This window comes from Falco cherrug, chromosome 11 (assembly GCF_023634085.1).
Source record: "Falco cherrug isolate bFalChe1 chromosome 11, bFalChe1.pri, whole genome shotgun sequence".
In the NCBI taxonomy this organism is placed as follows: Eukaryota; Metazoa; Chordata; class Aves; order Falconiformes; family Falconidae; genus Falco; species Falco cherrug.
This window is the reverse complement of record NC_073707.1, coordinates 14014590-14038778: the sequence shown is the minus strand read 5'-3', so window position 1 is coordinate 14038778 and position 24189 is coordinate 14014590. Positions and strand designations below refer to the sequence as shown.

At 45.0% G+C, this 24189-nt stretch overlaps 1 protein-coding gene and 1 long non-coding RNA gene across 4 annotated transcripts; one reads left to right on the top strand and one right to left on the bottom strand.

The window, feature by feature from the left end:
• Positions 1-24: 24 nt before the first annotated feature.
• SCG2 (secretogranin II) lies at positions 25-6111 on the top strand. Of its 2 annotated transcripts, none has more exons than XM_055723994.1 (2): positions 25-121; positions 3754-6111. In XM_055723994.1, the coding sequence occupies exon 2, from the start codon at positions 3768-3770 to the stop codon at positions 5649-5651; it is 1884 nt and encodes a 627-aa protein (XP_055579969.1). In that variant the 5' UTR covers positions 25-121; positions 3754-3767; the 3' UTR covers positions 5652-6111. The 2 variants fall into 2 exon arrangements, with proteins under 2 accessions (XP_055579969.1, XP_055579970.1); XM_055723995.1 differs by lacking the exon at positions 25-121 and adding an exon at positions 152-170.
• On the bottom strand, positions 890-21021 carry LOC114016516 (uncharacterized). Of its 2 annotated transcripts, XR_003561004.2 has the most exons (5): positions 20734-21021; positions 18095-18198; positions 6716-7097; positions 2957-3047; positions 890-1296 (listed from the first exon to the last, which is right to left on the bottom strand). It is a non-coding gene; the product is annotated as an uncharacterized LOC114016516 (long non-coding RNA). The 2 variants fall into 2 exon arrangements; XR_008734511.1 differs by having other exon boundaries at positions 18095-21021.
• Positions 21022-24189: the final 3168 nt, after the last annotated feature.

The window sequence follows — 24189 nt, the reverse complement described above, 5'->3', positions numbered from 1 at the left end:
CGCCCGGGCGGGGCGGGGGGCGGGGGAGCGCGGCTGACGTCAGGCGCGGCGAGGGCGGTATAAGCGGGCGCTGTCCGGGTGCTGAAGGCGGCAGCGGCGGCGGCGGGAGCGGCGCGGGCAGGTGGGGGCTGCGCGGGGCTGCGCCGGGCTGCGCGGGGCTGCGCGGGCAGGCAGGGGCTGTGCGGTCAACGCGGTCAGGCAGGGGCTGCGCGGTCGGGCAGGGGCTGCGCCGGGCTGCGCGGTCAGGCAGGGGCTGCGCGGTCGGGCAGGGGATGCGCGGTCAACGCGGTCAGGCAGGGGCTGCGCGGGCAGGGAGGGGCTGCGCCGGGCTGTGCGGCGCGGCCGGGGTGCGGGTCTGGGGGAGCCCTGCGCTGTCCCCCCTCGGCTGCCCGGCGGGGCTCGGCCGCCAGCCCAGCGGGAGGGGTTCGGTTACACAACGAGTTACGGCGGAAAGTTGTTGGGGCTGTAGCTGATGTTGCAACGAAATACCTGTCTGTGAAGTACAGCCCTGTAACTGTATAGACAGATGTGTGCGTACCGGCACGGCTCCTGGCTGAAGCCGGCAGGTGCAGCCCTCCTGCTTGCGGTTGTGTTCAGGCGCGTCAAAATACCGGCTGAGAGGTTCCCTTGGGTGCAAACACCACCTGACTAACTTTCTGGATGTATACGTACAGAACCAACCGTTAGATTCGTTCAGAACTGCTTGGGGGTTAGGGTTCTTTTTTCCCTTCTCCTCACCCCGTTGCTATTTTGTTCATGTTTTGAGTTCCTTGCACAGGGTTGACCCTTTATATATATATTTATATATATATATATATATATATATGTATATATATATATATACACTGCAGTCATATTATTTATTGCAAAAGTAAATGGGAGGAAAAGCATGGAATATATTTCTTTATTTTCATTACGGTAAAACTGCTGTCGGATTCCCCCTCAAACTCTTAGGGCAGGGACTCATCCATAGGAAAGCTTTTGAATTTTCATTGCCAGTTTTCCCTGGAAACATTACATTCACATCAGAGACAACTGCTGAGTGAGACTCAGCGAGCCAATTACTGCTACCATGGAAACATCCCAGAAAGAAGATTTATATTTTTTTTGTCTCTTTTGGGGGGAACTTCTGTCAGGCTGCATTGTCTTTGTGCATGCGAAACTGTGAACTTCATTGCCTCATTTTATAAACAGGAACTTCTACATTTGTTGGCCAAAAGGTGATTTTCCCATTTGTTAGGTGCTAATAGAAGAGAAACCACACTCCCCATCCAGGCTAGCTTCACAGTCGCCCATCTGCAGACAAAACAGCCATTTTAGCGTATTGCCCCAGAGGCACAGCGGAGAATGTTTTACTACAGGTCCTAAAGGTAGTCTAAAATGTCCTTTGTTTCCCCCAAAATATGGAAGGAAAGTCTGAAAGACTAGGGAGGAGTCCTCTTACCCTAGATAACACGTTCTGTTTAATGAGAAGATTTTATGACCTGAAATCAAAGCTTTTAAAAGGAATCATTCCCAAACCCATTTGTCAAGGCTTTCAAGTATCATCTACCACTAAATTAGATGTGAATATTGATCTAGAGACAGATGCACCCAAAATATGTAGAGAGAACCCAATGACCTGTTATCCTTGCAAAGGAAATACCCAGCTGAGCAACATCCTTGTGGAACACAAAACTAAACTTTGCGTGGAGATGTGCATTTTGATTTTAATGGGACGCTGACAGCTCTTACAAAGGCTGTAACAATACAGAATGCAGCGAAGGAGGTTGAGTTCCTGGTCTCTGTGAGTGGGAGGTGCCTGGCAGATAATTATGGAACAACTCTCCCTTCCCCCACCCCTCCGAGAGGACAGTTTCTCATGCACTAATCAAACTAGCTCTGTTAATAACCAGTCTCTCTGCTGGAAAAAGAAAGTCTGAATTTCATTTATTTGCTACAATAAGTAGCAAAGGGCTTTTTTTCCCCCCCATGGAGATATACATTTCTGTATAGGACTGGTGCCTTTTCTGTGACAGAAAATAAAGCGATGCGTTGGCTTTGTTTCAGGGCAAACTCAGATCTGGAGGGTGGGACCTTCTAATCAGCTGTTCCAAACTAATCCTTTGTGAAATCAATGCTCAAACGCATCTGGGCTTGGGTGGTCAGAAATGTTGGGGAAATGGTTTGCTATTACAGCTGTTAGCTTGCCCAGGCATACCGAGGGGGAAAAAAGCAGCCCTCTGAACTGATACTGCTTTAATTATTTAGTTAAGCCACATTATGTTAGGAATGAAAACTAAGCGGAAAAATCTACGAGTGAGCTGAAATGACCGTACCCACCCTCACTTTCTACTTAGAGCAACGTGCAAATAGCGGTATACATAGCTCTTTCAGTCTGTCATGAATTGCCAGCATCTCAATAGGATGCTTTTACCGAGCCAAAACCCAAGGAACCCAAATAGGTCAATTAATCAAAGCAGTTTATATCTTTATCATTTCTTTCTCATTATTGTACTTTATTTGTTAATGTAACTGGATCAGAAAAGAGTCTAATCTGCCTCACGGCGCCAGCGTATCAGTGCCTGAGCATCTCCTAGGAGATGTGCGATGGCAATTTTCCCCTTCACTGGGTGGAGGGTGCTCAGCTCCCCGCAAGACTGGGCTTGTGTGGCTTTATACTCACACACAGCAGCGCTGTGATCTTCATTCAGCCACAGGCATATTTTTCCCACTTCTGTTCCAGAATTTATTGTTGGCTACCATAAGCTGGGCAGACAGACTAGGCATGGGCTTCTACTGATCTATTCTAACTGAATTTAGCTCACTTTTGCCAATGGCCACGTTTCTGCCTGTCCTGGGACCTGATTCAATTTCTGCTGAAGTGAACGAATGAATGAAATCATCACTCAGAACCTACCTACTTGAGCTTATTTCCAAGATGGGGTTTAAAGGATTAAATAAAATTATGTTGTACCTTTAGGATAAATTGTAGTTTGTCCTTTATATAGGAGATCATTGCTCTTAGGAAAATGGTTCACTCACAGAAGATCTTAAGTAAAATTCACCTATAATACAAATAATGTATTATTTTTTACAAAACAGCAAAAAAGGAAGTAATAACACTAACAACAGATAAACTTGCAAGTCATTTTATATGCCATGTTCTCCACTTCATAACATTAATTTCATTGCAGTCTAGCATCATTCAGCGGTATCACCCTGGCATGAAAGTAGATGCCCTATGGAATAATCTTACAAAAAAATTTTGTATGCAGTTTTAATATTAATATTTTGAGCCACATTTAAATATATGGATATACTGATTTCACCATTTGAATATATGGATATACTTATTTTACCATTTGGGTCCTTCATTTTCATCATAAAAATGTCATCCAGATTCCTTTATGGGGATTTCATGAGCTATAATGGATTTCTATTTTATACTTTCCTACTGCCATTGGAAAACTGATGTTCATAAAGTACATTGAGCATAGAGACAAGCAATTTATAGCATAGGAAACAAATAGTTTCCAGTAAACTGAGGAATCATAGGAACAATTCAGAAAATCTCAAATTTCCACCAAAATACATGGCTTCCATATATGAGTAATATTAGGTTTCCATAACTAATACACAAGTGTAGCACTGGTGGTATGCTTCATGAGGAGTTCCAGTTTAAAATAACAATTGCTATTTTGCTTCTTAGTTTCCTAAGCCTGTCTCCATATGTTAACTGCTTCTTTTTTCTTCTTTCTTCTTTATTTCAAGGAAATATTTTAAACATGGCAGAAACGAAAGCCTTCCAGCTTGGAGCAGCCTACGCTCTCACCTTTTTCTTTGTCCTAATCTGTTGGGTTGATGCAGCTTCCTTCCAGCAGCACCAGCTGCTTCAGAAAGATCCAGACTATGTAATGAAAAACTTACAAAGGTTCCCAAATCCCGATATGATCAAAGCTTTGGAATACATAGAAGATCTTCGCAAGCAAACTAACAAGGGAGAAAGCAGCCCTGATTACAACTCTTATCAAAGTGTCCCGTATCTCCTGCAACAGAAAGAAAGCAAAGATCAGGTTCATCTACCAGATAATTTAAGGGATTCTTTGACTGAAGATGAGTCCCAATGGGTTAAGGTAATGTTGGAAGCTTTGCGGCAAGCTGAGAAAGAGTCGAAAGTTGGCCCAAAGGAGAATAAACCTTATGGTCTGAGTTCGGATAACAACTTTCCAGCTGGAGTAACTGACGATTACGAGGCTTACAAGTGGCCTGAGAGGTGGCAAAAATATCTCAAAATGCCACTTGGGCACTATGAAGACAGCTCAAGAGACAGTCCTTTCAAGCGCACTAATGAAATAGTGGAAGAGCAATACACACCCCAAAGCCTTGCGACACTGGAGTCTGTGTTTCAGGAGCTGGGGAAGATGGCAGGACCTAGCAACCACAAGAAAGAAAGGCTGGATGAAGACCAGAAGTTATATACGGATGATGAAGATGATGTATATAAAGTGAATAACATTGCCTATGAAGATGTGGTTGGAGGAGAAGATTGGAATCCCATAGAGGAAAAAGTGGAAAGTCAAACCCAGGAAGAGATAAAAGATAGCAAAGAGGAAGTTGATAAACATGAAGAGGAGATTGACGACGAAATAAAAAGATCAGGGAAACTCAGCTTCCTTGAGGACGAAATAAGAAGAGAAAATAAAGATCAAATGTCAGAGGATGTTTCAAAGCTAATGAATTACTACCTGAAGAGGCTGATGGACGGTGCTGGGAATAGGAAATTAAGGACTGGTGGGGTACCTGAGGAAAAAAGAGCACCCACATTTTTGGATAAGCAACTCGATCCTCAGTCAATATCTCAGCTGATAGAAATCTCAAGGAATTTACAAATTCCTCCTGAGGATTTGATAGACATGTTGAAAGCTGGCGAAAAAAAGCAGCTTCAGAGTGAAAGGCTGGAAGCTGAGCAGGAAGTAGAATTCCCAGAAGACCTCGATGAGATCGCTGAAACCAATCTAGGACAGAGTGACATATTTAAAAATAACATAAACTCTAAAAATGGGTACATGAAGCAGCCTCTTAATGTTATTCCAGATAATCTACCTGAAGACCTCAATATTGAAGATATCGTCAGTCTTCTGGGAACTGACAACTTAGCTAATCAGAATCCCTCCTACTTACTAAATCGTCTTAATCAAGAAAATGATTTGCCAAGACTGTCTTACATTCCCAGAAGACTGAAAGGACACCTGTTTCCTAAAGCTACATGGATGACCGATTTGGAAAGGCAACAAATAGAGTATGAGAAACTGAACAAGAAGGATGAAGAGCTGGCTGATTACTTGGCAAAGGTGCTGGCAAAATATCCTGAAGTTATCAACATGAACCAGATGAAACGTGTCCCTGTTCCAGCTTCTGAAAGCGACCTGCAGGAAGACGACCAGCTGGAGAAGGCCATCAGAGAGCACCTCAGTCAGCTGGGACCACAGGAGGCTGCGAAGTTGGCTTCGCTCAGCAAAAGGCTTTCCATGACCGGGGAAACTGACGAGACGCAGAACAGGCAGTACCTGGATGAGGATATGCTAGCAAAGGTGCTAGAGTATCTAAAACAGGAGAAATCAGAGCTTGAAAGAGATCACATTACTAAACGGGCAATGGAAAATATGTAATTGTTCCCCAAATATTATTTCTCTTCAATGTGTTGACTTCTATCCCAATTCAGTTGTGATTTATTCCCACTCTCCCACTAAACAACCTATGGTAGACTACTTACCATTGAACAGTCTGCATACCTTTCTCAGAGCTGTTATATTGTTTATTGATATATATGTCATAAATTATGGGGCAAACAACAAATTGCTTCAACTGTTTTAAGAAACAATTTAATGAAATCAAGTTAAACTACAATATGTAAACAAACCACCTTTGCATTGTTAATAAAACATGATAAATGAAGAGTGACAATTATAAGTTGAAATTTTTAAGATTAATTGGATTATTTTGTTACTGTCTGTAGTGTTTTTTGTGGAGTACTGAATAAAGAAATAAAGCATTATATATATAGTTTTATTTACAAGGCTTTTTCTATTCAGTGTTTTATTGTTGATGAATAAATTATTTCTGGACAATAGACTGTGTTCCTTTGTGGCAGTTGATAAAGTCTTACTAATTCGGAACGGAAACATGTATTTTTGCTTCTACAGACAACTCTTCTGGAGTGTATTATTTTACCATAGAATAAGTTGGTCGCATATACTTCTGGGTTTCTGCGCTGTAAGAACACCGACTGGCATCACCTTTAGGGCAGTGTGTACATGAAGAGCTTGCTGAAGTCAACCAGGGAAGTAAATGCATTAACTTTTCCAAAATTAGGCCCCACATAATTAATGATTATGTATCTTTTGGCAGCGGGAGGAAGATAAACGGTCCGTCCAGCTGAGACAGACTCTATGATGAAGCTCTAAAATAATTAAAAATTAAACTTTTGCAGGCGAGCGGCAGCAGCTCTGGGAAGCTGTGCTGGCGCAGCTGGGAAGCACTGCCTCTGGGTGCCTGGGTGCCTGGGCACCTTGCACGGTGCTGCCACAAAGACAGGATGGGCTCCAAGGCCAGGCAAGCACAGAACACATCCTGTGGGGAACATCGCGTTTTTGTCTAATAAAAACATTATTTCCCATTTCATGAAATGACCGGTACATGTATACATAAGTATATATATTATTCACTACATTACCTGGACACTTGAGATGTCTCCTGAGCTCCAGTTAAGACCTGCAGTGGATGTTCTAGAAAAGCTCCGGCTCTTTTACAGAAGGAACGGTGCTTGTATAATATGACTCAGCCATGACTTTCACTAGGACAGCTCAGACATAGGTGTTTCCAGGATTATAGTTTAAAAGTGGCTTTCCCTGTAGAATTCTTCAGCTTCGTGGGGTGGGGATGCTTTTCGGTGAGGCAATGTCTAATGAGCCAAGTACAAAGGCTGCAGAAATAAGACTTCATCGTCAGTGTCACCGTTACCCCGAGCAAGCACAGACAATGGGAGTTCTGTCATTGCTCTTGCTCTGGGCCACAGCAAATCCTTCATTTTCCTCTTGCATGGATGAGTCAAAACACTAAACATGAAACAAAAAATACAAGAGTCAAAATCACTTATGTACATCAGGGAAGGACAAACCTGTTGCCCTTCGAGACGCACTTGGTTGTGACACTAAGAACTTGGAATCACTTCATTTTACTCAAAACAAAACTGTGCTTTAAACAAATAATATTATTTTATCACTTTGATTCTTAATACTGTTATCCTGCTTGATCCTAATACTGCTCGTGCAATCCTCATAGTCCAGAAAAATTTATTTTGGTCAAATCAGTAACATTTCATACTTAAACATGTAATGCATAAAACCGGGGAAGAGTAACAAAACCAAGAGTACTGAGACTTAAATGAATGTTTGCCGTTTTCAATGAACAAGTTTCACAATTTTATATTTCCCTTCTAACAGCATATTTTAACAGGAGACTTGACTTAGTGCCCTTACCCACACACAGAGTGCCAAAGCCTAACGCTGTAGCCTACTTGCTAGACACTGTTTTTTACAGGGCTGTAGATAAATGACTTTTTTTTTCTTTTCTTATGAGAGAAAAATAATTAACTCATATAAATATTTTCATAAAAGGAAATAACGGGCAGCACAAGGCTGTGAGACAGCCCGAGATGCCCGGCCGACACAGGCGTTGCTCCGCAGGCGACAGATGCTGGGAGGGGACTCAGCAGCTGGTGCCATAGCGTGGGCTGTGCATGCGTCTGGCTCTGCTGGGCGTAGTGAGGGCATCTTCCCACCGCTTCATCTCACATAGCAGGTGAGGAATGGCTTGCCAATCTCTGCAAAATATCTTTCCCAGAAGAAGAGGGGTTTTTTTGGAAAGGCCGGCTGCACAGTTTCAGCTGCTGTCCAGGAACAACAGCCCCTCAGGAGCAACCTGCTGTCCCGTGGCTGAGCTCTGCGAGGGACCGAGGGCTCCATGATGTTGACACAGAAGAACTTGTGTTCCTGCAGCCTCCCAGGCCCAGACATCTCATCTCCTGGACATGCTGCAACCTGCGTGCTGCAGCGTGGGGCTGCCACTGTGGAGCAGCAGGAGGTTGTGCAGGACCTCGGTCACTCACACCTTCGATTACTCACAACTTCAATGGAGGCGTATAGTGGTTCCAAACACTATCATGATACCAGACTAAATCAAAATACCTTTGGCAGGCCTTGGGCAAAGCTCACCAAAGATAACAAACCTCCCCGGCCCTTGCACAGGCCCTGAACAGCACATTTCTCCTGCTCAGACAGCGCAGGACGAGCAGGACACCAAGGTGGCTCTGAAGGGGTTTTCCCGTGTTTCCCTCTTGCAGCAGCAGCCTTAAAGCACATGGGCGTCTGTGTGCCCTCTGCCCCAGCTCTGGGCAGAGAGTAAAGTCACCCATCAAAGCTAACACCTTGCACTGCTTGTGCCACCACACAGCCATGGTACAGTGCACGTTGCTGGTTTTGTCCTCATGGCTAAAACAGATGAGTTTAATTTTCACTGTGAAAAACATAAGATTGCATATTTTTTTCCTGTTTTGCTGCCCTCCTTTCTTTCAATGGTGTCACACCAACCTGGTGAAGTTCCCACTGACTGGAAAAGTGGAAACATAGCCCCTGTTTTTAGAAAGGGAAAAGAGGAAGACCCAGTGAACTACAGGCTGGTCATTCTCACCTCTGTGCCCAGCAAGGTCATAGAGCAGATGTTCCTGGAGACTATGCTGAGGCACATGGTGACAGCCAACATGGCTTGCTAAGGGCAAATTGTGCCTAACAAATTCGGTGGCCTTCTATGACAGGGTTACAGAGTTGGTGGATGAAGGAAAAGAAACTGACATCATCTACCTGGACTTGTGCGATGCCCTTGACACTGTCCTGCATGACATCCTTGTCTCTATAATTGGAGAGACATGCATTTGATGGATGGACCACCCAGTGGATAAGGAATCGGCTGGATGGTCACACTCAAAGAGCTGCAGTCAATGGCTCGATGTCCAAGTAGAGACCAAGTGGTGTTTCTCAGGGGTCAGTATGGGGACCGGCACCATTTAACATCTTTGTCAGCAACGTGGACACCAGGATTGAGTGCACCCTCAGCAAGTTTGCAGGCTTGAGAGCTGGGCCTGTACAAACCTCAAAGTTCAACAAGCCAAGTGCAAGGTCCTGCACACGGGTTGGGGCAATCCCAAGCACAGACACAGGCTGGGCAGAGAATGGACTGAGAGCAGCCCTGAGGACAAGGACTTGGGGGTGTTGGCTGACGAGAAGCTCAGCATGACCCAGCAATGGGCACCTGCAGCCCACAAAGCCAACCGTATCCTGGGCCGCATCACGAGAAGCGTGGCCAGCAGGTCGAGGGAGGGGATTCTCCCCCTCTGCTCTGCTCTCGTGAGACCCCCTGCAGTGCTGCCTTCAGCTCTGGGGCCCCCAACGTAAGAAGGACATGGGCCTGTTGGAGCAAGTCCAGAGGAAGCCACGAAGATGGTCAGAGGCTGGAGCACCTCTCCTAGGAAGACAGGCTGAGAGAGTCGGGGCTGTTCAGCCTGGAGAAGAGAAGGCTCCGGGGAGACCTTATGGCAGCCTCCCAGTGCCTAAAGGGGCCCGCAGGAAAGCTGGGGAGGGACTTCTGACAAGGGCATGGAGTGACGGGACAGGGGGAATGGCTGGAGGCTGGAGGAGGGCAGATTTAGATCAGGTATTAGGGAGAAATTCTTTCCTGTGAGGGTGGTGAGACACTGGCCCAGGCTGCCCAGAGCAGCTGTGGGTACCCCATCCCTGGCAGTGCCCAAGGCCAGGCTGGACGGGGCTGGGAGCAACCTGGTCTGGTGGGGGGTGTCCCTGCCCATGGCAGGGGGGCTGGGAATGGATGATCTTGAAGGTCCCTGCCAACCCAAACCATTCTATGAATCTACCTCTTTAGCTGATCTCATTCTTTCCTAAAGGAATGATTCCAGCAAAGGGACAGAGGTTCACAGGTCCCTGTTTCAGCTATTATTCCTTGAACATATGCCAGGCAATAAAATATCTAATCTACAAGGCATACAGAGGACCTAGAAGAGATGCCCCACAAAAGAAACGTGGTGAAGCGTGGTAGTTTTAAATTTCTCAGCTTCATTTCCCTTCTGCCACAGCCCACAGCACTCCCTTCCCCCGGGCCACCCCGGCTCCCATGTTGACTAACGCCCTGGGAAACTTCATGGTATAAACGCTGCCTGCAGACTCTTACCCAAGAACAGCTCAATGAAAGGCGTGGATACCAGAATGAATTTGCATCTGAGGAACAAGAGGTACAAATTTACCCATAAAAGGACAGATTCTTTCAGAGACCGCGTAGAAGAAGAAATAAGCCTTGGAAAATCCAAACCTTGGCATGAGTAGCTACATCACTTTTTAGAAGACCATCTCACTTACAGGGCGTGCAAGCCATTAGGGACTTTGTTGGTTTTGGTTCATCTTCATAAATAAGAAAAGGGTTTTGGAGCTTGAAATAACAGATTTGCATGTTGTATAACGGAACTACGTGGAAGTTTCAAGCTGATTTCAAGCTAAAAAGTGACATCAATACCCTTTCTTCTTCTAGTCACAGAAAGCAGACAGCTAACCTCCCTGTGAAGTGCCTTATTTCTAACAAATGAATCTTCAATCCCGTTTTGAAATGAAATGAGCAAATATTAAACAGCAGCCCCTTGGCGGCTATAGCTGCCTCTTGCTATGTAACCAAAGCTCCTGCAGAAGAGCAGATAGTTATATCTGAACATGCAAGACAGCATTATCAAAATTTACATAGTTCACGAGATCTGCTCCATTAAAGCACTCCAGAGCAGCCCCCTGGCAGAGAGGCTGTGTGGTGCTTAATTGTTCTTAACAGCCACAGCCACTTCTGCTTTCATTTGTGTTTTGTTTTCCTTATGAGTGTAGTGGGACAAACAGTCATGATGTTAATAATACAAACAGAATACATAATCTGTAACAGATACACTATCAAGCTTATTATTATAATTATATACAAAATAAAGTGGCCACCCTGCAATTTTTACTCAGGCAAAGTAAGGAGCAGATTTTTAATTCCTCTTTTGTGCTACGATCTGACAGCATCCCAGATGCAGCTGGCTTGTTCTCTCTGTTTATCAGTGGCTTTCGTCCAGCAAAAAAAAAAAATGTTTCTGCTCCTCTTAAAACCTACAGTAAGCTTGACTGCATCCTCATATTTCAGGTCCTCCCCAACAAGCATATTGAACAGGAATTCTGCATTTGGTCTGAATATAACAAGTTGCTGAACACCTTCCTCAAAACCCAAAGGATTTTGGTTTTCTACATATACCAGAATTCATTGTGTTGGCAACCATGAGTTAATATCTTTTTGGTTTTGCATTAATTCACATGCTACTGCAAGTGTTTTGTTTACATCTGCATCTTGATGGCTCCATTATTTTATCAGCTGGGGTTCTTAAATGAGAACATTTTTTGATTCAAAAATTAATGTAAGCACATTACCTCATCTGAAAAAATCTGATTGTTGCAATTGTTTTTTTTCTAATAGGGTACTTCCACATTGCAGTGGAAGGGGTTTGAGTCACATGCAATATGACAGTCACTAGTATTTCTCAAAGCACTTTACAAGATACCTTGCTTTGCAGACAAAGCGACATAAGCCATCTATAATTTTCTCAGCACGGCAAAGGGCAAGCCGAGACTGGAACCTGGGCGACCTGAGCCATGCATTGCCTCACAGCCTTATTCTGCTATTCTTGCTGTTGCTAGCTAACGAGAAGACTTGTGGCTCAAACCTGCTTCTCCAAGCAAACCTTACCCAGACCAATCTTCCATTAATTAAGGTCAAATATAGCATTGTGGGAGTGGAGGACTTCTGTGGACAAGAGTCGTGTGCAGTGATGACTGCCATGTGGGAACGGCATTCCCTGGGGCATACTTTACCTCCCCCCAAGGCACACAACACCAATCAGTGGGTATTTACCACATGATGCATAAATCTGTACAGACACAGCTGGATTCCAGCTGCACTTTGCATTTGTTCAGCCACCCAGTTGCCTCCAGAGAGGCTTATCTGAGCTGCAAGCAACTCCCGTTAGCAGCAGCAGGCAGGTGCACAGCCTCTAGTGCATAAAAAGTGGAAAGGAGAAGCCTTGAATCAGAGCTGATTATCTGAAGGGCTACGTTATTCCTGACTTTTGGATCATTCAAAAACATTTGAGATTGTTAATAATTCATTTGCAGATGTTGCAGAGCTCTAAATGTGGCTGATTAAATGCATTTGACATTTCTCTTGAGAGAGGCTGTTATTCCAGGAAACCACTCAGTATCTGCAAATGTCTTGGAATTAGCGTACTCAAAATTACAGATTCACTTACAATGTTTTCCCCCAGAAAGGAAACAAAAGTGACCTCTGATTCCAAGTGTAACATACACTGGTGAATAACTATAGGACAATTATTTTACATTCAGTAGATCTGCTATGTAATGACTAGCGGTCCAACGCAGAGAGCTCTGCCTTCCTCTGCTAAGACAAAAACCTGCAGACAATGAGCCATGCAGGTCCTACGTGCCTGGGGAGGAGAGAGAGAAAATGGTTGTTTGGCAGCTCCCCAGCTCCTACAATTGCTGCTCCTTGATATGCTTCCCAAAAACCTTCCTGGCATCTGCCTAAAAATAGGGCCCCTGGCTTTACCCTGGCAGAAAAGCCAGCCTCTTGTGGGGCGGCTCGGTGGGAGTACTGCAGAGCAGCCAAGACCTCTGGGCTGGATAAGCAGGGTACAGGGCAGGGTCTAAAAGAAATAATGAGATTTATACCACCTTTGTGGCTGCCTGATTATGTCACCAGATCTGAGTACACCAGAGTTGTTTGGCTTCATATGTAAACCAGAGTAAACCTCTCCTGGTGTAGCTGTGGGGTGCAGTCTGTGCCACCCCATTTAAATGTTTAAATGAGAACTAAGCCTTTGCCCAACACTGAGCATGTATTTTTCAAGCGGGTGACCCACATCAGGACAGTTGTCCTACTACTCTGCTTACTGCAGTCAGCACCACTGGGGCATCTCATCTACTGGAGATGGTGGGATCCATCCCTGCCAGAACTTTGCTCAGGGTCACCTTGGTAGAGCCTTTTTTGGGTTATTTTCCTCTTGCCTTAAGCTCGTGCCAACACACAGAAGAGGAGGCACACTGTGCATGTCTTGAGATTTCCACGTAAAACACACGGTCATTCTTTACTGTCTATCAAAATTCTTTCCAAAACCATACTTCCTTTAAGTGGAACTTTTTTTCCAGCTCGAATTTTAGATTCCATTTAGATTCACGTTGTAAATCTGTTGCCCCTAAGCACAAAAAGAAACCTCTCAGTCCTACTTCCCTGCCTCCTCTTTGACTTAAGAGGTGTCAAACTGTTTGGATGAGATGCAACATAAAATTTCTGCAAGGACCACATTTTCCACCATGGCTGTGTGTTTTGCCACCTGCTAAATAAATGTCAAAGCAGAGCAACAAACCACTTAGACACTACCAGTACTTGTACTCCCATATTAAGTATGTAAAAGCCAGGCCAGGAACGCTATGTACAGACACAGAAAAGATAAAAATAAAGATAAATCATTAAATGGGATAAACCCAGCATTCCTTGCTTGTCATTCATGTGGCATAACAAGAGGAGGTGCATCAAATCACTGCAAATAAGTTTTGGGATGCAAATGTAATCTGACAGGAAAACTGTTTCCCACAAGGTTAAATTTACTCAGATCCAAACACAATCAATTGATTTTCTTCTTACAAACACAAGTGCAACAAGGTAGAAACTTTGCATGAGTGACTAGCACACTGAAGGAGACCTAAGAAAAAAAATAAACCTGAAAATGTTATTCTGTATGTAAGTCTGAAACCACCACCACATTCCTATTCCACCAGTTAATTTAGACAGCAGAAATGTTGTTACTGAACAAACTCACAGGTCCTTTAGTTCCACCCGTAGCCCTGGCCTTTGCTTTCCTAGAAACAATAGTCAGGTTGAACTTTGTTTACATGTATTTTTGGCTTTCTAATTTCAATTTAAAAACCACCAGCCCCCCTGGCTTTCTCCTCACCAGAGTGCATGGGCTGAAGCTGGTGCCACCACAGTCACACAAACCTTTAGGGATGGCTGGGGCACAGCGGCTGCTTTAATACCACAAGGTTGTCTTCTGCAGTCCTGAGCCTCCCCCTCACAACAAAGGAGTTGTTTCATCCAAAGGATCTTTAACTGCTGGGAAGAGCTCATGGATATTTCTATTCTAGAAAAAAAATACTGTTGAAAATGCCACAACTATGAACAACAACAACAAAAAAGAATTGAAAGGCAATTTATCAAATCCTCAAACTTTGTAATGTCTTTCTTACTTGTTGGAAAAAATACAGGTTTTGTTTTAGTTTTACACTGTTTCTCCTCTGCCCCTTCCAGAGTCAGCACATCGTGCTTTGCTGATCCTATGCAAGAATTCAAAGCCACCAGCTGCTTCCCGATCTCGCAACACCTTTTACATTAGTCTTATTTATATCTGACACAACGCAGGTGAATCTAACAACTCCACATAATTCTGTACTGTATAGAGCTATTTGTTCCTATGCCGGTAATTTTTCTGATATCCCATATAATGAGGCCATATTTAAGCTGAAGCTCCTCCCCAACACAACCAAGATGCAGGAGAAGAAACTGCGAACCCAGCCTCCACTGCTGATGGACCAATGTTCCATGCAGCCTTTGCAGCCCCATCTCCCCCTCCCTAACGTGGGAATAATCAGGGACACCCGTGTAAATACATTGAGACATGCTGACAAACGCATAGCTAACTCATATAGTTCACTATGTAATTAAAACCCCCACTTTGCATAGGGAGCCACAGAGCAAGTCTGATTTTCTTCAGCATTGCTTTGGCCATGAAGTTCCTTTAAGGTGAGTGTAATATGCCCTCTGCGGAGCCGATTGCTGCTTCACGCATAGATGGCCACATCACACTCCAAATCTCTAGGCTCCAAACTAAGATGCTATTTATAGATTCCCCCTTAGCCCTCCCGCCTGCCTTCCAAACAGGCTGAAGTATCACCTCTGAAATACAAAACTCTGTTCAAGCACAGAGATGAGAACAGAGGGGATGCCAAGTAGCCTGGACATTAAAAATATGCTAAGATAAATTGTTGCAGGCAGATCAGGTCCCTGAGGAACAATATTTTGACAACCTTCCAAGAAAATTCTGAAGTGCAGTCAATATAATCAATACTATGCTCAAACACCTCTTCCCATCCATCCGATCTATGAGTAGACTGCCAGAAAATTGGATTAGCCTTATTTCATTAACCCTGCTAAAGGCAACGTTTACATTTTTAACTCAATACTGGTTGCTCTCCGAAATGCTCTCCAAAGCCAGGTGATGAATGAGCCTGGGGAGGCCTCCCATCCCTATCACTTGGCTACCACCACCTGCCACAGGGAAGATAAATAGTAATAGTAATAGCGTGGCCGTGTCGCGGACCGATGGACTTGCCTAGGGGAAACAGGACCGGCGACTGCCTGCAGCCCAGCGGAGCGCCGAGGAGCCCGGCTCCCTTGCACAGCCTTAGGCTTCAGGGAGCCTTCCATCTCTGAGCTGGCACCTTGGTGGTGACTTTCCTGGCTAACTCATTCGTTAACCGAGTTGTGTCATTTCCTTTTCTTCCATTTACTATCCTCCTGGCTAAGCTCAGTACATGACTCAGTAAGCCTGGCTTAATCATCTTCATTTTAAATTCTGAGTCTATTTCATTGCTGATGAAGCTCTTGCTGACCACCTCCTACAGATACAAATATCCAGAATGGAAAAAAAACTGGCATTTCGCCTTTGGATCATGGATATTTTTTAAAATTAACTCCTACGCTACAGCACCTTTCCAAAAAAGTAGCAAAAAGCAGCAGCAGACTGTCTTATAAATATATAAAGGACATGACCTTTCAAAAATACATACTTTACATATCAATCTGTGAAGACAGGGTAGAATTTAGTTGTCCTATGCCAAGAGTGTTGGCATATTTGCCTTCTTCCTAAGGAAATGACTTTGCCTTGTAACTCACCTTTTATAGTGCACACTTTTCTGCCTGTGTAATTCATTACCCAGTACTCGAACTCCTCAATACTCTAATGCCAATGTCCTTAGGAAATGAATGTTTTAATAGTCTTCTTGATGAACACATGTTTTGTGGCACCTGGAAATAGATGTACTATACTTCTAGGCTAGATGCATATTTTACCTATTGAGTTGTATATTTCAGTAGCTGTGGCTTTCTTCCTATGCATTGAGATGGAAAAATAATTTACACAGTCATTTGCTTGACAAGATATGATTATTTGTCCTCCTACATATCCTATGAGTACAAAGTTGGATTTATAGCTTCCTCTTTTACTTTACATCTTTCAAAAGCCAAGTAACGGGGAATGCATTGCTGTAGCAATTCTTGGGTGAGCACAGGAACTGTAATATGCGTGTGTGTATAAAAAAAAAAAATATATATATATATACACACACCCCTTATAACAAAGGCTATTGGGATGTACAAAACAGCAGGTGATTTAGTTAAGGTGCTGCTACAGACAGGGAAAAAAAGATGGAAGGTGAGCAAGCAAGTCCCTGCTCAGCATTCACAGGTTCGGAATGAGGTGTGGGGGGACCTGTTCTGCCACCAGATGTGACTTGGGCAGCAGATGGGTCTTCAGCTTGACTTTCTCACCAGGAAGGCACCACCTCTGGCTAATCAGTGCTTCCAATACTTATGCAGGTTTCTGGTAAAAGAAACCATAGCTAGGAATATTATTCTCCCAAAAATATTATGAACTTTGGAGCTGTGAAATAATTGGGCCGCCTGAAACTGGGCATCTACATGAAAACAGCTCATCTTTCAAAGCTGCTGTGCCTCAGCATATCTAAGAAAACGCTGAAAACACCAGTCTTTGTTTTTCCTTATAAATAGAGACATTGCATACTGGGGCAACTTACTGCACTCTGCTGACTTCATCGAGCACAGAGGATTTGGCCATCTTGACAAATATTTACACAGAGTTAGAATATCCTACAGGTCTATTCATGTTTCAGAGTGTGACAAATGCACGTGCACCCAGCATCTCTGGTGAGCACCCGTCCCTGCCCAGGACAGCTTGCCGCCTCCCCTCATCCCGCCAACAGCAGGCAGCAATGACTGACATGGCATGGGGACACGGCTGCGACAGGACCACCTTCCCTGACCCAAGAAAGAGGAGATCCTAAGGGGAAAACAGCTGAAGTCTCCATGAAAACATCAGACGTAGCACAGTTTCACTAGGAACACGCTTGCACGGCTCCTTGAAACCCATTCATGTCCTCCACTGTGTTCATACACCTTGTGTAAACAGGTAGGGCCCAACTCTCCCGTCTGGTAGACCTGTGCCATTCCCACTGAAGCCTGTGGGAGCTGGTCTTTCTCAGAACAAGCCTGGGATCCTGATTCGGGAATCTCACCTGGGAGTGCGGCGAGGTGGGGAGCACTCCCAGGGGACCGGAGCTGCTGCCCCAGCCCTCCCCTGCCATGGGTCACTGCCTTCAGGCTGGCTCTGCAAGTTGCCTTTCTTCATCAGCCTGATTAGCTTCATGATTACCCAAGTCTGGGGAAAACAGAAGGTAAGTGGCTGGGGCCACAGAAGGACAGATTTGCTTATAGGTCATCCACGTTACATTTTCTCCGATGCCTATATGAATCAAAACACAAAGACTCTCCAACTGACAAAACCCCAAACCCTTCATTTTACACAACACAAATTTTTACACAGATCTTGAAGCTGTTTTTAAAGCTCTTCTATAAAAATGAAGTACAAGCTGAAGGTAAGAACCATATCAAGATGAAATGGACTATATTCTCTTGAAAATTCCCTCTCTGTTTAGCTTCTGAGGGTTTTTTTCTTTTTCAGGAATCTGCAGAATGCTTTGCTCTAATAGGACTTTCCTTTTTTCAGCAAAAATAATATCTTGTTTCAAGAAAAGAAAAGATCACCCACCTCTTTTAACCTAGGAAGCAGAAAGTAGGATCCTCTTCCCAGATGTTTCTGTGGCCGACAGCATCTGTAACAGGCTTCCTGCTTTCCTTCTTCCAAGAGAATTACTGAAGATTTAAATATCATATAAACATGGTGAGACACAGCCCTACACAAAACATTCTACATCAAAAATAAAGTATCTTCCCCTGCTGGAAAGTATTGTGATTCCAGAAAAGTCCAACAGGGATCATTAATGATTACAGCATATAGCAGCCATAGTTCTGTTCCCCAGAACAAGCCAGTTCACTTTCTTCACCTGTGATTTGAAATTTGCTGTAATTTTCAATTTTGTGATGCTGGGAGAGCAGTTCAGCTGACTTGTAAGGCTCATTTCAAGAATACAGTTCGATCTAGCAAGTAATTTGCAGAGACCATCCCCCTGATTGCAGTATGTTTTCCTGGCCATTGCAGAAAGCACAAAGGGACGAGGAAGGCAGAGGCATTAGCGACCCCACATAATCCGCTCTAACACAGAATGAGATTGTAAGTGGATATATTGAAGTGCTGAAATGCCAATTAGCTACTTTAATGTATATTATTCTTTTATTTATAGGGTGGTTCTTCTTTAGGCCTGAAATTGCTGTCGCTCTGATGCTAGCACCGAGTCATGAGAGAAATGACTCACAGAGCCAGATTACTGCGTCTGCAAAGGATGGCGTGTTCTGGAGACTAACCTGATGCTACAGCGCTTGCAGGAGATCTATACATACGTGTGTGTATCTGTCAGGTGAAGCAATTCCCAAGGGACTTTTTGGTGAAGCATCTCCAACATGCTCACAGGGCTTGAGAGCCACTCATACCAGCAGCTACAGCTTTGGGTAAGCATCCCTCCCCTTCTCTGCTCTTCCCGGCAAGTGCCGGAGGCCCCTTTCGGTGAGTTCACCCTTTCCCAGGCACTTCAGCAGCTCCTCCAAGCCCCGGGTGAATCCCATCTCAGTGGGGTGGGCAACACAGCAGTTTGGTGGGGGAAATGCCGTCTGGAAAGCTTATCCATCTGGTCCTGCTCTATCAGACTGTTCCAGTCACTGGTGCTTATGTTTCTTGCCTACCTTTAAAAAGCCAAGTCTATAATTTAGCAAACATGACCCAGCAAAGAGTAAACAGGCCGTGTTATCTTTAAAGAGAAGTAGCTGGAGGCTTTCCAGAAAAATCTGGAGCTTTTTGCTCTGTTGTTTTCTTCATGACACCCCAGCTGAAACCAAACCCACAGGGTCAGCTTCATGCATGGCCACACGAGCTTTCCCAGCCATGCTCCCCATGGCCCTGAGGAACACAAGCTTTTCTCACCTGTGACTCAGCACCCCGAAGTGCTGCTCTCCCCTTTCTTCATGGGCTTCCCATGCATCCCACCAGCACCAGCCACAACACCCCCCCTATCTGGCTCCGCTGGCAAGTAGAAAACGGCATCTGGGAGTCTGTGGGCTACTGCAGAGGATACATGTCAGTCCAGGAGAGAAAGAGGTCCATTGCTGACCAGCCTGACCAGAAAGTGCTGCAGTCCATGCTGACGTCAGAAAATGGCTAAGAGACCGCAGACTGAGTAAGAGGTGATGGTATGCACCATGCACACAGGCAGAAACAGGCTGATCAGTTCTTGGCTGAGATCATATAACACAATAAATACAAAAATAGGATCATAACTGCATCAGACTTCGTTTTTTCAGTTCAGGTTCCAGGGGTGGAAATACTAAAAGTACTATGGTCAATTCGTTACCAAATGTTTTTGCAATATCTAAAGCAACTTCACATGTCCATAAGACAGCTCACAAGTCCTTTTCTGGATGGGGTTCAGAGTATTTGCTGTTACTGGGAAAATACTTTGATTTAATTACGTTCTTCTTTCATCTTTTGCAGAGCTGTAGCAGAGTCCATTATCACTTGCCTAGCTGTACTCTGCTAATAGATGTCTACAGAGAAATTTATGGTGAAAACCTGCTTGCACTGAGCTCAGTGGGACTCCACCACTGTCAGTATCTCCTGGACTTTCCTGGTCTTTAGTGACAATGCCTGTGAAATAGGTCCTGTCCCTAAGGCAACACTCTAAAGCTCCCTCCTGTTTCTAATCCTGTTCCTAAGCTTTTAAATCTTATGTTAAAATCTGCCTTAACTGGGCATTACTTCCAAACCCTTGGATCTAGAAAAGAATTTGCTGTGTTCCTACATTTAAAATAGAAAAATTGCTCAAGATTTTGGTACAAACAACGTAGCTGTATCAGGACACTTACAGCTACCAAGTGGGAGTTGATGTGATGACACAGACAGTTCCAGGACTGGCTCCTGGGAAGCTCTCTGCACGTAGGTAGGGAGGTACAGCTAAAGGAGGATCATTGGAAAGCAACAGAACTAAAGGGCACCCAGCATATGTGCTCACCTCCAGAGACTCCAGGCAGTCATTACCTTCTCTTGATGTTTTCCAGCATGTGCAAAGAGGCAGGCTGGTGCTGTACCAGTCCTGATGAGATACTGGCTCCTGTTGGCAGCAACACCTGCCTCTGCACCATTAGTCACTCACATGGGCATGTGCAGAATGACTCTGGGAACTTAGGAGAGATGGCAGTATAAACTGTTCTTCAATTTCCAATTTTGTTATCATTGTTCACCTGGTTTGCTTGCTTGTCTCATGTCTCCGAGGCCTGATCTCGAGAGCAATTTTTCTGCTGGGTGATTTCTTTCTGCAGAACCATTTGCCTTTCTCAGGCTGATTGTGTGCGTGGAAATGAAATTCTGTTGAAACAAATTCATTAAAAGAAGATTAGTAAGATTAGTTGAACTATAATTGGTTTGTGCCTTCCTTGCTGAATGCAAAGAATTGTGCTATATAAACAACAGAGCCAAGGGCCAGCCCTTTTCTGGAAGCGTCTGACATTGCTCCATCTATTCTGGCTCTATCCGAGCTATCTACCAGAAAAGGGCTGATACCTTCTGCAAGTTCCTGTTGCTATACATTCACACACGTGCAGGAAAAAAGGACTTTTGTGGCAAGAGAGAAATTTCAAATTTATACAGCGCAGCACTGCTTTGTTTCAGGAAGGGGGGCTCAGGGTGACCGCTCTCATCAGCACAGCATGCCAGGCAAAGGGGAGCTTCATTTCTAATGCGCTGAAGCTGTGCAACCACCAGCGATTGTTCTGTGCCGATAATGGAAAGACAGAGGCATTTCTAGCTTCCCTCCCCTAAGACTGCCAAAGCTGGCTTCCAGGAGTGCCTTAGCTACTCACAGCCGCTCTCTGAATTGCTCCGGCAATGGGTTTCCCACCCCAGGGCTCTCTCAGAGCTTCTGGGACTGCCTGTGGTACTCAGCCATGCATGAGCGCTGTGACCTGTGTCTTCTCATCCACACACAAACCCATTAGCTGGAGCACTGAGTACCCTAACAGGAACCGAGCATTTTCCCTGACACCAGAGCATCAGCTCGGCTCTGGGCTGGGCAGAGGGAGGGCAAGTTCTAGCAGTGCTTTAAAACAAAGGCAGGAAAAAAGGGCTTATCACACCCGTGCTGCCCCACACATCCCCTCCTCTCCAGCCTATGTCATGGGCTGCTCCTGCTCTGCCCAGCCAGCCTCACTGCCACAGTGCTCTCTGCCACCTTCTTGTCCCTGGCAGGAGGAGGAATGGCAGCAGATTCCCAAGCTCAGCACCAGGAGAAGGAAACAGAGGGTGTCTGGGGACTGGAAGAGGCCAGGCCTAACCGGGAGCTATGGATCACACAGGAAAAAAAATCCTCCCAACTGAATCGTGCTTACCTCAGCTGCACTGGAAACCGCTACTGCGTGGTTGATGCTAAACAGGGTTTAGCTCTTTATAGAAATAGCTGTGATCTTCACCCCCTTGGATTTTCTGCTGCCTGCTTTTGTTTCCAGCTCAGGGGAGGGGGGAGGGGGGGAAAGGCAAACAAGACAACAGCAAAGAAAGAACAAAACCAAAGCACAGCAGGTCAGGAAGAGCAGAGAGAAGGCAGATCAGGAGCTCCTGTCCTTGCCATCCCAGAGCACACAAGCAATCAACAACATTAAAAGCAGCAAACACAGAACTGGGGCAAGGAAGAGCTGTTTCAAGGAACATGTAATTAGATGAAGGAACACAGCGCTGCGGATGGACATTCAGGGCGAGGACATAGCAAAATTTGAACAATTATCTGTATAACAAGAATAACAGAGTTTTAATAGTTAATGACCTTGTGCATGTGGAAATGATGTAACATGGCATGTTCCCCAGTTAAAGCCATTCAGGATTAGGAGAAACCCTATTAGAGACGCAGACCAGCCCTAACAGCCAACAGCAAGGTTCCCCAGGCCTGCCTGGGAGGTGCTTGGAGCTCCAGGTTTGCTGAAGCGCCATTTGACAAGATGGACCATGGGCCCGCTTTGCCGTAGCCACACATTGCCCTATTCATCGTTATGTTCCCGTTATACCTACGGTGCATTGGGATGAGCACAAGTGGCCACAAACCCACCCAGCCCCACCGCTTGCCTGCCTGGCCGCACACCGGTGCCTCTGGCTGCCACCAGTGCCTGGCTGCACCCACCTTTGGGAGGGAGAACAAATCGCGGATATGAAAACACTTAGGAGAGTATTTAGCAAATAGATTTCATTACAGTATATGCAAACTCCATTTGCAGCTTGAGCACACAAGAGTATTTATGAGAGGAATTTGCTGCTGGAGATAATGAGCCAGTTTTCACCAAAGTGTAAATCTGCCGGCTGCTTGTCGAGGCTCGCAGACTGTCAGAGCACAGATCATAGCTACTGAGTGCTCTACTAATAGCGTAAACAGTGATGACATTTAGAGTATTGTTTAACTGAGGGAGGAGATTTAAGTCACTTCTACAGTAATATCTAACCGGGAGTAAACCTCTACAGATCATAGATCACAACTCTGGCAGCAGTCTGTAATGTCTTTAAGCTACATCTTTAAATTATGAATAATGCTTATTAAAAAATCATAACTCTTAGTTGTGGCAAGCATCTCTGGGTAAGATGTCAGAATGATTAGAGCCCAGATCATGAATGCAGTGTCTGTCCTCATCCCATGGAACAGTTTGTAGGATGGACACACCCATTATAATAGTTTACTGCACCTCTTAAAACCAACATGCTGCAAAGTGCTTCCCGCCAATGATCTTTCCACTTAGGAATTGAGTTAAGCCCCTCCAAGTCTACAGCTGAGCAGCTGAGAACATGAGAAATGAGCAGGATGCATATTTTAAGGGAGTCCTTTGTAACTTTGAGAAAATTGTTTCCTCTAGGCAAAGATTTGCTTATCTTATAGCAAGGTAATTCATTTTCAGACAATGTGAGATAAACATAACATCTCCTTTCTGTCCCCACAGCCAAGAGAAAGTCCTCCATCTGTGCCTCTGAAACCAGGGTCATATCTGCGTGTTTATTTCTGCAGCAGTGCAAGAACTGTGAGAAAGAAAACCTCTGAGCAGCACCAGGTTATGTGAAAATTTACTAGAAGCCAGTGAGTTTCACTTTAAAATTAAAGTTAGTTTAGCCTTCAAATTAAAGTGCAAACAACTCCCACGTTGCTAAAGTCAACCTGAGAGTTGTGGCACGTGTATCCCTAAACTTCAGTGAGAGCAGGAACACGGTGCATCCTTTTGTACAAGCTTGCACTGGTCCAGCCCGTCTCCCCTGTGAGGCCAGGGCAGCACAGGAGAGAGCGAGCAGAAGGCTGGTCGGATGGAGAGGCTTCCCTAGTAAAGCAGTATTACTGAAGAGTTTGTGAGGGCTGAGCTGGGTCCACAGAATGGTGGTGGGACCACTGGGGTGAGGGACTGGAGGGGTTTGGGTTTCTGAACTCAAAAGTGCCATCCAGCACTGTGGGGCACGGACACTGGCATGGTGGGGAAGAACTAAGGGCTTGACCACAGGGATATTTCTTCTCACAGAGTGTGTGGGACTTGCAGGCTGCAGTGATGGCGGGGAGAAGCACGGTGGCTCTGCTTGGCCCTGGCCGGGGAGGGGCTGGAGAGCAGGCACAGTGGCAGTGCCAGTATTTCTCTCATCACGCACACCAAAAATAGCACCCAGATTTACTGCAGGCTTTTTCT